This window comes from Branchiostoma belcheri, unplaced genomic scaffold (genome assembly GCF_001625305.1).
Source record: "Branchiostoma belcheri isolate BF01 breed outbred unplaced genomic scaffold, Haploidv18h27 scaffold50, whole genome shotgun sequence".
NCBI classification, from domain to species: domain Eukaryota; kingdom Metazoa; phylum Chordata; class Leptocardii; order Amphioxiformes; family Branchiostomatidae; genus Branchiostoma; species Branchiostoma belcheri.
In genome coordinates this window covers 678,252-696,141 of record NW_017804132.1, presented here as the reverse complement: position 1 = coordinate 696,141, position 17,890 = coordinate 678,252, and the positions used below count along the sequence as shown (strand labels likewise).

The 17,890-nt window shown below is 42.1% G+C and overlaps 1 protein-coding gene across 1 annotated transcript in view; it reads right to left on the bottom strand.

Moving 5' to 3' along the window:
• Window positions 1-16,872: 16,872 nt before the first annotated feature.
• Window positions 16,873-17,890, bottom strand: part of LOC109480220 (potassium voltage-gated channel subfamily KQT member 1-like) — a 48,097-nt gene continuing 47,079 nt past the window's right edge. Inside the window, exon 11 of the mRNA XM_019782368.1 lies at window positions 16,873-17,239. Coding sequence (XP_019637927.1) covers window positions 17,114-17,239 — 126 coding nt within the window. The 3' untranslated portion in view covers window positions 16,873-17,113. The remainder of the gene's footprint in view (window positions 17,240-17,890) is intronic.

Here is a 17,890-nt window from a genome sequence, read left to right as displayed (position 1 = left end):
TTTTACGTCTGTTGCCAAAACGAGAAGTCTTACAGAATGTTGTCCTAGTAACATTTCTGTTGTTCAAGTAGACAGGGTTATGTTTTGGGGGAAGTTAGTCTTTGTTACACCCAGATGCAGTGCATACAAATCCGTGGTTGATCATGTTTGTGTTCTTAGACACCATTAAAAACGTTATTCTTTAGGAGACAATATGATAAAACAAAGTTACAAATTTCGTACGGAAAATAGGAACAACTGACAATGTAGTCGCATGGAAAACTTGAACACCTGCGGCAAAATACATTTCGTCGCTTTGACAAAAAGATCAAGACCGCATGGCAAAGCAACGAATACTCAATCACTTTTATTTAGAAAACATCTGTTGATTGTTCGTAACCTAAACATTTTAAATATTTGGCTACACGAACAATAACAAAACCACCGTTTCTGCACACACAACAGAGACCACAGGGTAATCCTAATTTGCATAGACCCTATCACTAATAACAGGTAATTAGACAACCACAGCAGGTGTATTAACCACACACAATACCGGAAATTTGAAAGGTAAGCTTTTGATACAGGCAGGTGCATTGGACAACGTTTTTTTTCGAGATCTTTTCGAGATTTTTCGGTTTTGCTGTATCGTACGTACAGCACGTTTAACACAATAAGAAACCATCTAAGTCTATGGCTTTAACGTTCTTGGTTTATAGATTATATAGTGAGCAAAGTAGCTTAAAACTTGTGGAAAATGCTATGATTTATAAACTAGTATTTTCGAGCAAAAATCTGTAAAGGAAGTTAAACTGATCGTGAAATTTCTTCAAAATTATTATTTTTTTCAAACATGTTATGTGTGTATCTACCAAAACTTTTATGCTAAAAGTCTCGCATTTTCTTGTAACAGTTTGATTCATTTACATTTCCTTAGGTACATAGGTTTTCCATGTTACTGGCATGATTGCAATTTGTGCTTTGTCTCTATAGGCTTCCGTACGCTTGTGTGCACGTCTCTGTTCCACGCTTTTAATGAATAAACCCTTTAGTGGCTTTGTGTGCACACAAAAGGCAAGGATCTTACCCTAATCCGGGGAGTGTGACAGGTGTATCCTGGGAAAAAAGAAAACAAACATGGCGTCGGGTCACGTGACTCCAGCAGACCACCTGTGCCATTTTCTTTGTGCTTTACTAAGATTAAAAAAATTCTTAGCTGTAATTATTTCGTCTTTAATCATATTCACAGAAAGCGAAGAGCTGTATAATTAGAAAAGTTAACTGTTTGTAACATTAGCATGACAGTCTCTATCAGAAAATCTACTGAAATTTCTAAAAAGAAATTACTTTTCTTTGTTCAACGATATACAGGCAAATCCAAATCTAATTCTGACACTGAAGGATGTTAAGTAACATACATTAACAGTTAACGACGTTCATTATAGCCTTTCTGTGGGGCTGTATGCCAGGTAAAATGATCCCAGTACATGTGGTACAAAATGTTCCACGTTTTCAGCTTCGCCCTTTGTCACCTGAGCAAGAAACAAATTTGTTTGCACGGCCGTCAACAATGTAAAACCAGGCAAGCGAGATAACGCTACACGCGATAACTTGCAGAACTAAAACAAGAAACGCCCCCTTTTGTTTGCCAGCACTTCTAAGACAATACACAGGTGTTGTGTTCCCCTCCTACATAAATAACGGCACGTGTTGGTTGGGGGGGGGGGGCTAAGTGCTACGCTTCCGTACTTACCTGTGCATCTAGAGGGATTACAACTCATCTAGACATAAACAAAGGGGATTTACAGCAATTAATGATCAGTTCACACACCCACGTAGCTTCCTTTGTTATTTTTGTGTACATAAACTTAAGAAAAGAAGTCTATGCATAGGATATCGTTCAATTTTCTTCCTTGTTTCTGGTAAACCACCAGAGCATTGTGACACAATCACAATTTTGCGATTTTCAAGTTGGAAGATGTATACGTTAACAACTTCAACTTCATGTTAGTCTTCACATGCCCCCCTCCCCACCCGTCTCCATACCTTTTCTACAATACTGTACCAGGATAAAACAAGAGGGTTAAAATCTCCTTGGATAAAATCATCTGATTTGGTCAGCATATGTGACGTTTGTATCATAGAAGCTTAAGATATAATCGCTAGCATTACGGTCACGATTCCTTCACAGGAAAGCTTTTGATACAACAGATAAACAGAGAAAACAAGGCGTTATCTCTTGTTGCCACACCCAGAAAAAACAGAACAAAGACTGGAGGCAAAACATCAAATATTTTGAGGAGATAGAGTTACGGGTATACAGCTACCTGTACTAAGGATTTCAAACCTCCTTGCCTGTACCAACTAAAATTTAATATGGGCTTGAATGATGTGGCAGTATGATATGTTGATACAGTTTGAGGTAATTTCCTTCCCAAACTTTACTATACCAATATTCTTATTACTTAGTCGTGAGAAAGCCGCCAAATGGCTTCATGCTTTCAGTTTGCATTTGAACCCACGCTTGACACTTGACGGAAGTCGTTGAAAAGAGCACTAAAAACTGTTACATTGTGGCGAGAAAGGGAGACAATAGGCATTGTGCCAGGGGACGCTAACGTGCGATTTCGCGCGTGGGACAGTTTACTCTAATCTCCAAGCAGATCCTAGGGTTGCTAAAGACGGTATCGGGCAGTATCCATTGGCCAGAGAGGGTCCAATACGCCACCCAAGGAGATGTACTATAAATCACGTTATATTCGCGGTGACAAAATTTCGCGGTCTGAGAAAAAAGGACAAATATATGTTCACGCTGGCGGCAGGTGCAGAAAAAAGGAAAGTCGGTAATGATAAATTCGCGGTACAGCTAGAATTGACCGCGAAAACCGCGAATATAAAAGAATGAATTTGTGGCCTTTCGCTGCACGTCTACGCCTCGATAAACAAGGTCCAGGGGCAAACCATTCATCTTTAAAAAAAGACTACAAAATTTCTTCAAAGTTTCCTTGTGTGTGCGTATGTGTAGGGCTAGGAGTGAGAGGCCATTTTTCTCATATCTTTCAGTGAACAAAACATACTAAGATTGGCCCTCCCCTCAGTAAAAACCTTGGTAAAAAGCGGTGATCAAAAAAATACCGCGCGCCCCTGGTAAAGTGGACGGGAGAGAAAAAGAAAGCTGCCGTGGGGTGTAGGATTTCTACCCGGATTCGCCACCGCTTTTCTTTGTTCTCGGGAGCGCGAACCTTTTGTTGTGCCACGCGTAAGTCGTCGTCTAAAGGTCCCAGACTTGTAGTTGTAGGCAAACATGGTACTAATGATGTATTCAACGTGATCAAACAGTTGAGCCGACACTGACAAACCTTCTCCCTATCATCAAAGCAGAGCTTTGGACTTTGACCCATTTTAACGTTTTTAGGCTTTTTTAGCATGTTTTTAGACTTTTAAGCGTGTTTTAAGGCTTTTTTAGCGTGTTTTAAGGCTTTTTGGCGTGTTTTTAGGCTTTTTTTCGCGTGTTTTTTTTTTACTTTTCTTATCTGGTTTAACAAAAAGACACCAGTACGAAAAGAAAGCCCGATAAAAAATCCGAAAAACACGCCAAAAAGGGCCAAAGCTCAAACCTCTGCTTGGAGACCAGAGAAACAGTTTTGCCTGCAATCACTTTCCATGTTTACACAACAACAAACGTCTGTAAACAAAGCACAGGTGAAGTACAGGCGATCGAATCGGAGAAATCTTAACGACCCGGCTTATCGTACGATTTAGCCAATCAATTTCTGAGTTGCGCCGAAGTCCTGACAGGAAATGTCAACACAGGTGTTGGAATGTCCACGGTGGCACGCGTAGGCTGCGACGACTAAAAAGGAGCCGTTCAAAATTGTCGTACGATCATCTTGGAGTAGTCGTGTGTATATGTCGTGCAAAATTGACCTTCCTTGTTTCTGAAAATGACAGGAAATGTCAACACAGGTCTTGTAATGTCCATGGTGGCACGCGTAGGCTAGCTGCGACGACAAAGGAGCCGTTCACAACTGTCGTACAATCAGATTCAGACGATCGTACAATCATGTTGGTGTAGTTGTGTGTATGTCGTAGCCTACTAGCAGGCCTTGGGAGGAGGCGGCTGGGAAGAGTAGACTTGGCCAAATATATATAGAGAGATAACATGCCGGGGCAGTTAGTCCGCTAAAGAGTACATTTTTGAGTAAAATCGTAACGTTTTTTCTAGCTCCTCACTTGAGTTAAAAACGCCTTCTAACGCCAGCAACTTCTGCTTGAATATTAGGTTTTTTAGACTCCATTTGAGACTATGTATTTACTTAATGTCATACGTTGAGAAACAAGAAGCCATTTACTTCACTCAAAATCAAATGATGCCCTTAGTAATATACTTTAACTTATTACTTTCAACATTTCAGGGACCATAGTAAGCCATGCAATCATGCCTCTTTTATTGAAACGTAATCTTTGAACTGATCGATTTTTTTCTAAACGATTTTGAACTCTGATCTGTACCTGTCTTGCCGCTGTATGTACACATAACTATGTTGTTTTACCAGCACTGCAAATAAAAAAGATTGATCCGTCAAGGAAAGTGGATAAAGGGTATCTTAATAAACCAAATAAGCCAAACAGGTGTAACAGTGCTAACTGACCATGTTAAATGGTCGTGCGACCTTTTAGTGTAGTGGTTAGCGTCGGTGACCACCAAGCGGACAACTCGGGTTCGATTCCCGGTTGTGACCTGCTCGCCCCTTTCGGTTTTTACAGTGGCGCCCAACGTGGGGCTCGAACCCACGACCCTGGGATTAAGAGTCCCATGCTCTACCGACTGAGCTAACAGCTGACGCTAGTCCTTGTTTTGAGGGTGATAAAAGAAAATTGTCTCACTAAATAACACCATTTTCCCTTGTCTGAAATCTGCTTACTATAAATGTAGTTTAATGAAGTTGATCGATATTCGCAAATATTAGCTGTGTAAACTGGACATCTGAGGGATAACTAGGCATAAATTGACATGCGCTACCGGGCCTTGGTCTGTATTGATTCCACGTTCTTCCGTCAGACGTTCATTGCCGGGATATTCAAGTTGCTTCGCGAAATGTTTTAACGTATGATCGATTCTGTGCCAACTTTCCTGTTATTAGTTTCCTGATTATTATAAAATAGTCATAGAGAAATGGGTAACCCCTGGTAGAGGCTATCCTGGCCTTCCGACCGCAACTTTTTGGCGGGAAAAAAGCCGGAGTTTCCTGTAGAAACAGCTGACGGTATTTAATTCTCACGGTGGTGACAATGACCCGCGGTAATGAGCCGGGAACGTCCGGAATTTTTACAACGCGCGCGGGAGGAAGGATTAACCAAATTAACGCCCGGTTTTGGCGGGAAACTCGCTCGCCAGTAGACTATCGTCTGCAGAAAACATGGTTCTCGTCTCTGAAAACACACACACACACAAATTCTACAGTTTTTGCAGTGTAGATGAAGCAAGAATTGTTAATATTATTGAAAGAGGAAAAAAATAGGAACTGAGCAAAAACTTTGCGCATTTCTTTTGTCTTGCTTTCTGTCAGGGGCCCACAAACGGTCAAAAATGAGTCTGGGGACCGTTATAAACAGCTACATCTGTCCGCCATATGAGTGAGTGGGGAAACAACAGCCGATGGCGTTTAATGCGATCAGGGCCAAGTTTGTGTTTGACCAATAGTGATGTCCTTGTTTGTAACATGTGCAGCCTTTGTCTTGTTTTCCACCAGTGGCTACCGATGCTGTATGTACGTTCAGTGTCATCATATGGGGACTGATAAAGTAAAGCATTGTTAGCTTTAGTCCGCTACCCAAGATCCGCTCCCCGCCAAGTTGGCGGGGAGCGGATCTTGGGTAGCGGACTACAAGGCTGGATACCAGGCTATGATGTCCTTGAGTAAAGTAACTAAGTAAGTATCATCACAGAGAAGCAAGAAGCCGAATAGATTACTGTCCTCGCATCAACCTGTAAATACGTGTATGTAAACATGACATTGCTGTGGCATGTATTTTATAACCCCAATCGGGCAAAAATTAGTAGTCCGACAATGAAGTACTAGTACCTAAAATTCGGAACAAGGCCGTACATTGTGTATTGATATGTGTCTTGGCCCATGTCAGTCCAGTATGCCACCAATGGCGCCAGAACAGACAGTTTGACACCTGGGTGATAATGAGTAGGATAATCCGGTAGCTAGCCATTTTATGGAGCCATAAAATAATTTACGATAATCCAAACAGTCCCTGCCAGACAGGAAAGTAGAAATGGCGGCCATGCAGCCACCTACCGACAGTAACATGTCCTTCCATTGAATAGCTCTAGCTCTCTGTGTCTAGTTTACGCTCTGGCCCTATTTACGTTTTCCAGTTGGGAGTTGAGCATATATGGGCAGTCATTCGTCATACGATATTTTTTTGTGGTATGGCTTTTAGCAAGGACCTCATTCATTCAATCCCTCATTCATTTATTCATTCATTCAATCTCTCATTCATTAAACCCCCCCAGTCATTCACTCACTCACTCACACATTCTTTTGCTGGCAAACCGCAGTATCAAAACTCCTACCCGCCCGTAGGCCTGCACAGGAGGCTAGATGATTCGCATGACCATTTCACATGAAGTCAGCCTTTTTTTTCCTTTCGAAAAAGAACCCTCTCCAATTAGAGCCTAATTTGTAGCCCAGGTAATTGTACGCGTCGCCCCCGGGGTGCCACAGGGCTCGGTCCCGCTTCTTCTGGGCCCCTTTTTGTGCGAGGCAAAAGTCGGGAGGCCGGATAGGTCGGGGTCAATTGGGGTTAAAGCGTCTAATCATGAAGTCACTGAGCCAAAACCAGCGGCCCGCATACATCAATTTTGCTGTCAACATTTGGAACAAATAAATGGAAAGAAAACGCTGGCCTAGAAAACCTTCATCCAGCATTATTTTGGTATCTAAATCAGAGATTCCACATATATAGAAGGAGTGGGTAAATTTGTGCTCCATTGCCTAAAAAGAAGTCAAATCCAGCAAAACGAGTACCATGTATGTTGTAGAATGTAGTATAATGTAAGACGTAGTCTCACATACCATTGTACTGTATTTTCTTTCTTCATACATTTTGTTTGTAACTGCAATTAGCCCTCGGGCATGTATTTGCAATGAACTTCCTTGATGTATCAGAATGTAGAAGTGGATTGTAAGGTAATGTTATTGGTATATTGAGACGCGAAGAAAGTAAAGGGAACACAGGGGTAATTATCAAGGATATTCTGGGCCCTTGGACTCAGGCCAAAGTCTTCCGAACCATTTCACCCATCCAATAGGACTTTATAAGACGTTTGTCTGTGTGAATGGAGAAGGTCAATTGGGGTTAAGCACGGGCTCGCCCAGGTTACGGGCGATTCTTCAGGACTCAACGGGGTCAGGTCGCAGGCGTTCCCGAAGACAGGAGTGACAATCAGCGGTGGTGAAGACATCGGTGGTCGTTATCAGACCGTGCAAGGCAGACTGGCGTAGGGGTAGAATTATAGGCACCAGTCTAGGTTAAACTTCTGGGGCAGGGGGTTATCTGATGGTTACTATACTTTAAAGATTGGATACTCAAAACGATTCACTGGTATCTTTTACGCCAACCCAGCCACCAAAAGATCTCCTTGAAGTTGAAGATTACTGAAACTGCATTTTGAAGAAGATCGCAAGGGTTTTAAAATTATATATACTGTCGTCGTATAACACGGTGGTAGCTAGAAGCAAAAACAGGTGGTGTGTTCTCAAAAATCAAAAGGTATTTGATTTTTGTACATGTATTCAAATAACTGAGTCATAGCTACAAGACAATCACATGCCATTCCTTCACTCATCCTCATTCTGTTGAGGATGTTCAACGACAGAAATATATCAAGATGGGACGACTAGATTTCTGGGGCGCGCAAAAGATTAGTTGTACGATGGCCAATAATATATATATACATGACCTCTTTCAGTCAATTGGCCATCCATGGTAAAATCCTAATTGATATCAGCCTCGGCTATGACTGAACAGTCGTACTATACTAGTAGTATAGTCCAAGGGCACGCATATGGTCATCCTTATAATCTCCAAGCAGATGTAAAGTCCTGCTTGTTTTACAAACACTTTGTCTCCTAGAAAAGACACAGAACACTAGAAAACCGTACAAAATGTCACAAAAACAGGTGTGAAACAATCCACACACTGCATCTTCTCGTCTTTGCCTGAGAACTGACCACTTGCACGATAGTCGTTGCCTGAGAACTGACCACTTGCACGACAGTCCGCACTAATGACCACTATCTACGTCTACAATCTCCGCTGTTCTAATGCCAGTATTTCCTAGCTGTGGTCATCTCTCTCTCTGTACCGGTCAGCTGCACCGTTTCCCGACATTTGACACAATCACCCGCCCAATTACGGCCTGAGTCAAAGGGGACAACCCCGCACCCCCTCCGCGTAGCTTTCACACGGGCACGGGGTCCGGACAACGCGGCTTGGCGGGGCGGCCCGGGTCGGGCAGGGGTCCCGCCGGGAAAATTGACCGTCCCGTGAGCAGAGAGGAGACTGTCTCCGACTTCTGTCGTCCGGTCAAAAGAAAAACAATTTAGACAAGCGAACTCTGACGGCTGAGACTATTGTTCGTACCTGAAGGACCCCCCCCGCAAGGACGCCGTATGGTCAGTGGGACTGGACATTGTTAACCGGGCCTGGAGTGGACACCAGGCAAATGACCGATGGCGCGCGGCACGTGTGACGTTGTCCAGTTGGCGTCCGGAGCGGTCTGAGCAGCGGCTGGTCAGTCTCTCACAATTTCGGACAGGTAGTGAGGAGAGAATATTGGGGGCACACCGGGAAGAAAAGGAAGATTTTGGCCTTACTTTCATCGTAAGAGGCACTTCCAGCGAAAGTCACACCAAGCAATGTTCGTCTTTTTGTACGTCTATGCAGGCTCCAAGTATATCCGAAGACTGTGGATTGATGAATTCCAACTGCCGTACTAGTGACGGAATGGCCTTTGAGTTCATCACCATATCGATGAAATCAACCGCCAATCCATGGTATTTGTTACGGAATGGCCTTTGAGTTCATCACCATATCGATGAAATCAACGGCCAATCCATGGTATTAGTGACGGAATGGGCATTGAGTTCATCACTATGTCGATGAAATCAACGTTCAGTCGCCGGTATTAGTGACGGAATGGGCATTGAGTTCATCACTTTATCGATGAAATCAACGGCCAATCGCCAGTATTTATGTCGGAATGGCCTTTGAGTTCATCACTATATCGATGAAATCAACGACCGATCGCCGGTATACGTTTTAGCTACGTACGGAATGGCCTTTGAGTTCATCACTATATCGATGAAATCAAAGTTCAGTCGCCGGTATTAGTGTCGGAGAGGCCGTCGGATGAGTTCATCAAAATATCGATGAAATCAAATCAACGGACGTGGGGTTCATCATCATACTGATGAAGAGCACGGCCTTGGAATTCATCAATCCACACGGTCTTCGGATACGATCATCTCCACCATTCTCTGCTTGGAGACTTAAAAATGGAGGGGGTGCTGTTTTTTTTTTGGGGGGGGGGCATTATCCTCAGGATGACCACTGACGACCTCCAGCCGTGTCGTCTGTCTCCTCAGAGGGCAAAGGTCGCGCACCTTGACCGCTAACGTCCCACACGCTTCCCGTAAGGTCACAAAGGTCAGAGTAGCAAACGTCTTCAATATGGCCACCACGGGTCTGGACAGACGCAAGAGTAATGTCTTCCCGTCTCCCCCACTTAAGGTCCCACGCGTTTTCCGTTATCTTATTCTGTTTGAAAATCGGACGGAAATCTAAAAGTAGGAAAGTGTTTCCTACCTGTACAGCTCGGGTCGCCAGGGTCGTGACCTCTCACCTTTTGTTTCGTACAGTGTCGTACATCAAGTTCGTAACCTAGTTCGTGGAAATGTTAATGAATGTTAGACATCAAGATTAAACAACATTCAAATAAAACATCTGATTCTTGTGAAAATAGGACAGAAATCCAAAAGTAAGAAAGTGTTCCCTACCTGTACAACAGGCGTCTTCAGTGTCGTGACCTGTGACCTTTAGTTTCGTACAGTGTCGTACATCACGTTCGTGACCTAGTTCGTGGAAATGTTGATGAAGGTTAGACATCCAGGTTAACAATATTCGAAGACAATTCAAACTGAAACTCTACCGTACTATATAAATTACGGAGATCATTTCCGGACGTTTTCAGTAATATCTGTCACTCTTAGCTTCTTCACTTACTTGTACTTGTGCTTGATTTTGTCTCCTCAGCTCAGCGTATAGCCTGCGTCAAAGTCAGTCCTTCGTCTGCACTTTAGCTTCTTCAGCGTCACTAAACTGAAAGAACTACTCTCCAAGCAGAGGTTTGGGGTTATTTTTAGCGCGTTTTTAGGCTTTTATATCGGGGTTTCTCTATTGCACTGAATTTTTTTCCTACCAAGGGCTTGCTGGGGAAAAAACTCAGTGCAAAAGAGAAACCCCGATAAAAAGCCTAAAAAAACCCTAAAAATAACCCCAAACTTCTGCTTGGAGAGTATGAAAGAACTAGTTCATGTATCGTTTGTTTCACCATCTCCTGAAATTGGACCATTAAAAGAACAATATATTTTTTATTTATTGTTTCCATCATCATCGTTGCCGCTCATCATCTGTCGACCATGCGGGCCACCACTGCTTTCTACTCTCTTCTGTCCACTGCCTCAAAAGAAGTCAAACCCAAGAACTATCTCAACTACGGTATATTTTAGAATGTAGTATATACTGTAGGTAATAGTTGCGTAGTAGTTCTTTAGTCTGAACAACGACGACGGATCCGGAGAAGCCTTGCATACACATAAAACGCAAACCCCTTTCTGGTGGTAGAATTACTGCAATACTGGCGGCTCAGGAAACAAAAGTGGGGATTGTAGAACGTTTTGTACAGCAATTAAGTTGGAAACTCTCAACACAGCTGTGCACGCATAGTGCCAAATTACTTGTTTTTCTAACCCCCCTGTGATACTACACAATTACATTATATTGCAAGATGTCTATGCTATAAAGTACAAATTGAAGGTAAAGTACAGGAAAAAGGCATGACAGCAGCTTATCTTGTTACGGATACTAAATTAGGGAGTCGTCTGTCTAACTGTATATATAAAGGAAGTTTTGGAATCCTACACTACATAATGTGGAGGAGGGGCGTGGTCGTTTTCGGTATCCTAGCAACGTCATGGCCAGGCTAGCGAGCTGTCCTTCTCAGGGATTAAAGTCTTTCTTGGAGAAATCCCCTGTATACTTATTACAGGGGAAGGACCTGTCAAGTGTGTGTGGTGGGGGGGGGGAGGTTACCTTAGAAGGTCATCTGCCCTCCCTCGGGCTCCTTTTACCTGTCATTACCTCTTATCAGTTACTCAAGGCTCCTTCGAATAAGATAGAAAAGCAGGAAGAAACTTTAACTTCAAAGGTGTGTGCGTGCATATGTAGCCTCCACCAGGCCTTTCTACGGGAACACGGCAAAAAGGAGAGTAAAATTGGCCAGGAGAGTCAGTCCGCAGAAGGTTGTTTCTTTCCCTCCGCGCTCAGCATTTGGGAAAGAGTATGGGCTAGCCCCCTGCTAGCTGTAGTGATTGCACTACTGTGTGGCCCAAGGGCCACTGAAAGCGAGATGGGCGCCGCCCTATGCAGCACATGGTGCAGGAAGGACTATCTAACTTTTGAATCAACCGGTGCAAAATCAGAACTCCCCCTCCTTCTCTCGTCGATAAAGATTAGAACCTAATCCTCTGACCCCTTCCTTCTGGCACCAAACCTGGGCGGGGAACCCGGTATCCGGGATTTGTCATGGTCAAAACGTACATAATACCCTCCTAACTGTCATTTTCTGCCGATTTGGACAGAGATAATTGAATTAAAGTGCGGTGGAGAATGCTAGCCTTGCCACGGCCGCCCTGACAAGGAACACTTGTTGGCGACAGCTCGCAGATGTGCGGTGATCATTACCACGTGGGGTCTCCAAAAGAAACGGGCCAGGATTGATGTAATTGGAGCAAATAGTGACTCCGCGAAGACGGATGGAGTGAATGAGTTAGTGGTGAAAAGAAGGTCACTAAGAAGGATACGTTCTGAGAAGGCTGAAGAAAAAAGGTAGCAAAGAAAAGTAGTATTGATGTAATTGAATTTGGTGCAAATACTGACTCCGCGAAGATGGATGGAGTGAATGAGTTAGTGGTGAAAAGAAGGGCACAAAGATGGATCCGTGCAGGCAAAAACTTGTGAAGCTTCTATGGACGCCATCTCCTCTGGCCAATGATATCCCATTTTCGGCGGGTTTCTACTATTTATTCAGCATGCAAAGGAGTCTGCTGGAGAATAGATGGAAGGAATGAGTGGTGAAAAGAAGGGCACAAAGAAGGATACGCTCTTAGAAGGCGGACAAAGAGAGAGAGACTCGAGAAAGAAAGAGGAAGTACCAAAGAAAAAAGTGGTATTGATGTAATTGACTTTGGACAGCAAATACTGCGAAGACGGATGGAGTGAATGAGTAAGTGAACTCGTAAAAGAAGAGCACACAGAAAGTACTTAAGCATACCAGAAGGATTCATCCTTGAAAGGCGAACGCAAAGGCAGAAGAAAGGAAGAGGAAATAGCAAAAGAAAAGCCTGGATAGAGGCTACAATTTCTAATCTTGGCAGCCGCTTCCCGAAGCCTGGTAGAGGCTATCCGTCCCCTCATCAGACGATGAAGCTGTCCAGAGGACCGGGCCCAGCCCCGGTGTCGCCAGACGGCTGCCTGGCCCGCTCCCCCGCCCGTGGTGAGATTGCTGAGGTCCCAGGGGAGAGGATTTGGGGTGTGCGTGATAAGAACGTGCTGCCGTCAGACTGACAAGGACGATTCAGACGTCTGGGAGGAAAGACAGGACCTGTCGACCACATCGCCTTATCAACGCTCTATTTATATATAGACTCACTTATAAAACACAACACACGCACAGACAGACACACACATACACACGCACAGACAGACACACACATACACACGCACAGACAGACACACACACACATACACAAAGTAGTATACTAACTCCGCGAAGACGGATGGAGTGAATGAGTTAGTGGTGAAAAGAAGGACACAAAGAAGAAGGATACGGCGGGCACAGTCTACTGAATTGCATGCTACAAAGTCAAAGCGTCTTGAAATTGATGAAGCAGGGTGGATGCCCTCTTCAGTGCACCCTTACATTGAATCTTATTTTCTTCTTCTTTTTTCTTCCCAGTAGGTGCAAACCTCCATTATTGGTTGAGGGCTCCAGCACGGTGGGGGTGGGGGTATTGGATGGGGAGGTCGCTCGTGCAAGTTTTGTGTGTGTATGTTGTGGTCTGCAGCTCCTCGTCAGCCATCTCCGCACCCACCAGAAGTGAACTAAGAGGAACGAACAAGAAGAATGCAGCTCCTCAATGGGCAGGGGCGCCACTCCCTGACCGCCATTAGGGTGGCGGTGAGTACCCGAACTTTTGCCTTGACTTATACAAATGAAGGTGGTCATAGACATTGAGACTGGAAATGAGTACTCAGAAACATTAAAACAGCTGTAATATTTTACTTCTATACGATCATACATATACATCTACACATTCAGTCAAAAGAACATTGTACTGTTACCAGTTTGAACTCAACACAACATCTTCATCAATAGTTTTCCCTGAATTTTTGTATGATACGAGCCAGCTCTAAATGAAATGTTTCCAGTAAACGAGGTCGATCTTGTCAAATGATCTTTTCAGGAATGCTTTTCCTCTACTTGAAACGGAAGTCTATACTGTATATACAACATGTCAGTAGAATTTATTTCGTATTTCTATTTTGTCAGTTGAAACAAGGGAACATTGGTTGAAAGTCGCTGTACTTTTGTTGTATCAGTAGAGCTTTCTGTATGTATGTATACACAAGACGTTCTACTGTTTAAAACCTAGCTACCACCAATATGATACACACAATGACATTAAAATGTCTTTTGGTGTAATGTTTATATATGTTGTACATGAATGTACATTTTATTAGCCCACTCAAAGGGATATATTGTATCTATACATGCAATTTTCTTGATTCTCTTCAACTAACTTTCTAAAACACCTAGATAGTTTATTTCTTTCATATCTATTACATCAAGTATGAAAGCTGTCTGTACGATATATATTTCTACATTTTGTAATATTATCTTTCTAAACCTGGACACTGTTACTTATACAAGACACATTGAATGAAGTATTGCACTTAAAAAGAAGGGCACTTTCTTGTAAACTTGCTGTCTAGATGGATTGACTAACTTTTGACTGTTTGTAATGAAAAGGTTTTTAGTAGAACTGTGTTTTGATATGCATCTATCAAATTCAGAATCATATCACAATTGAGTCTTGAACTTAGCTGTCTCGAACAGTGAACAAAAAATAAAAAAATTGCCAGGAGTAAAACCTTGAGCATATGGCTGGTACCTTAAATCCACCTGTTACTCCAGTATACAATAATTCAGAAAGCGCCGTAGAGTCTAAATCAATTTCAGTTTGTAGCGAACCAATTTGTGACAAAGTAACAAATCAAGACCATGAGTACCAGAAGAAAGATTGGGAAGACATTTTGTAAAAATTTCAAGTCAAACAATGCTGGAAGAATTACAGCTGCCCAGTTTTGTATGGACTGAATGACAAACTTAAAATTAATTCTTACTCGAACACATTCACATATATGATGACAGAAGTCTAAATCCGTCCTACTATAAAATTGCAACATTATGTAACCCAACACTAGTTACCATGGTAACAGACACAACATTGGTTCAGGTCATTGAGCTCACTGCTTTGAAAAGAAGAAACTGAGCAAAAACACACTGTTTTCCTTCTGTAAACAAAAAAATACTGAAATCAAAGCTAGCTGGTAATATTTCTATAGTCAAGTATGTTCCACATAATATTCCATTCCTTTAGCAAGAAAACAGACAATGTACCCTAGCTAACACACAAATAACATTTAGACTTCCACAGTTGACAATATCTGAGTGAGAGATTCTTATTATGTTTGGTCCCCCACCAACTGTTTTCTTCTTCAATTTTTTTTAAAGAAGTGCAACAAGCAGTACAATCTACTGTATTGTATTTTTTAAGTGCTGTACAAGTGTAATTCTGATTTCTAGAAACAAGAGACTGGTGTTTCTGAATATCTAAGTTAAATAATGCATCTGTTGCAACATTAAGAGGGGTTTACAATATAGCAACATACAGTTTCCTCCAACTATAAAGGCCACATCAATTTGATTTATTGGTTCTCAGATTTTTGCAAGAAGTCAATGAAGTAGGCAAGCCAAAAAAAGATTTACAATGAATTTTTAACTTTCGATAAAATCACTGAATTGATAAAAGAAAAAACTGTGACAGGTTAGGAGGATTTTCTTTAACTGTTGCTGCTAAAATATGAGCATTTTGGAGTTGATTTAGAATTTGAATGGAACATATACGTTTTTTTTTGCAAATCAGAAAAATGGAAGCAACAAATTAAATTGCTGTGGCTTTGTTTTAGCTAACAATCACATTTTTAGATTCCATAAAAAGTACCAAAAACAACTGATATGTTTGCTCCATGATTCAATTTAGACATACCACATGTTTGTTGGTTAATATCTTACTTTAATTTCTATTTAATTGTACTACGTTGTACAGGTATATACAGAAGTTTGTATATAGTATTTGTATCATAGGATATTGCACATAGTCCATGTTTGTTCTTCCTCTAGAGCAGATAGTTTGGATATCTTTGTTTGTACTTCATGCAAGGCAAGTAGACATGAGCTAGGTTTCATATTCTACTTAACAAATGCCTCCGCCCTTGAGCGGTCGCCAAAATACTACACACTTTGCTACTTTGCAAGGCTAAAAGAGTAAGTTAATAATCATTCTGTTTAATACTGACCAACCTCCAGGTCCAATTCCATTGTTTGAAAGTAAATTTCCTTGTCTTTTCCTTGAAAAATATGGTGAATTCGTTGTATAATAGACATCCAGAAAGTACTTAAGTACATAGATGTATGACATTGTTCAGTGTAGGCTGACATCAGCCATTTTTGTTTGGAACTGTGAATTTTGATGCACTTCCTTCAAATATAGTGGTTGCAAATGATGCACATAAAGTGAAAACGTTTCCAGTTTTCAAAAGATTCACTCACATCTATATGCTTTTTCCCTCTGGCTCTCATAAGGCCACAGGCATGCATACAGCAGGAAATGAAATAACACTTTCTGTGAATCTTATAGGACCTTTGACCTAACTTCCTGTCAGTAGCTCCAAGGTGCCTAGTAGCATTTGGAACCAACAACAGAAACACAAGCAAAAACACAAAACATTTAAAACAAACCTCAGTACATGGAAGTAAAAAATTGGATGTGGATCTACATGTACATACATTTCTTGACCACATCCACTTACAGAAACTATAAGCTCCTTGCTCCGAGAGATGTGTTTTCAGCAATCTTATATGTTACAGCCAGCTGTAACTGTATTCTATCCCTTTAACTCCCTAAGATGAGACCTCACATGAAATATACTAGCATGTGAACACGTTCGACTTTTCAACCTCTGTAAATTTAAAACTTTAGATAACCACTTTTCATATTGTTGTCGTTGAATTTTTATATACATCATCTTTACCCATTGTTCTGCGGACCCTGTTTCAGCCATAATCTGTTTCTTTTTGTCAGCAACTTTTGGGCATCAGGAGTCCTGGGTTCAATTCCCATGACTGTCTGTCACTGATGCCTTACAGCAAAAACGTTCATAAAACCTTCACAACTTTGTTTGGCTCTTTTATACCCAAGACCTGCAAGTCTTATAAGAAAGAGCATGTCCTCAGAAGGTTTATTTAAGAACTTTGAGAGTTCTTACCACTCCTTCAACTGAGGAATCTTTAAGCTCAAACACAGAAGCATGTCTTTTACCTCAGTTAGGTTTGAACAACCGAATGGAATCTGTATCTGTATCAGTATAGCCGGTATAACCGCCCTTTGGCATAACACACCAGCTAAGGAAACGAAAGGAAATGAAAGGTTTGTTAGACTTCTTCTTCGATGGAGTCAGGGTTGTTGGTGAGCAGACATGGCCTGTGTGTCTGTACGCGCCTGGCGATCACGTGCAAGAGGTCCAGAGCGGAGTCCAGCTTCTCGTCCATGGTTGCCACCTGGAGGGGCGACAAGAGAACACAGTGTGTTCGGTTACTCTACTGCACAGAAAAGGGAAGAAATCAGAGATCTCAGACCTCTAGGAAATGTTTTCGGTCTTTGTGAACATACTGGGACTTAAGAGGAGATTGTATAAAGTTGTTGTACAGTGGACAAAAAAGGAAATATACACAGGGAAAAATCTACACAGGGAAATCTACAAGTGGCAAAATAAAAATGCCTCTAACCTACACTTTTGCCACACTGACATCCAATGATTTTCTCAATGTGTTTTTTTTTGCACTACAAATTTTTGAATCTTTCTTTGCACAGTTCCATGCCCACTCCTATGACAGGTAAACTTACCTGGCACAAAGTGAACAATCGGTACTTAATGTGCAGGTGTACAACAGGTGAGTAAGAGGAGTAATGAGGGCCTCTTAATGCACTAATTACCCCTGGGAGCTTTACGACCCGGCATGGGCCATCTCACACCTGCCTTACGTCTGTGGGACATGTGGCAGGTGTCACAGCCTGCATGATGTCTGTGTAAAGTGCTGGGTAATCTATCAGGTAAGGAATTACTGAGCCGATTAGTTTAGATGATGGCAGCTCTTGTTCTGAGGGAGTGTCTGTGGATGTAGAAACTTGGTGTTATTGGAGAAACTGAG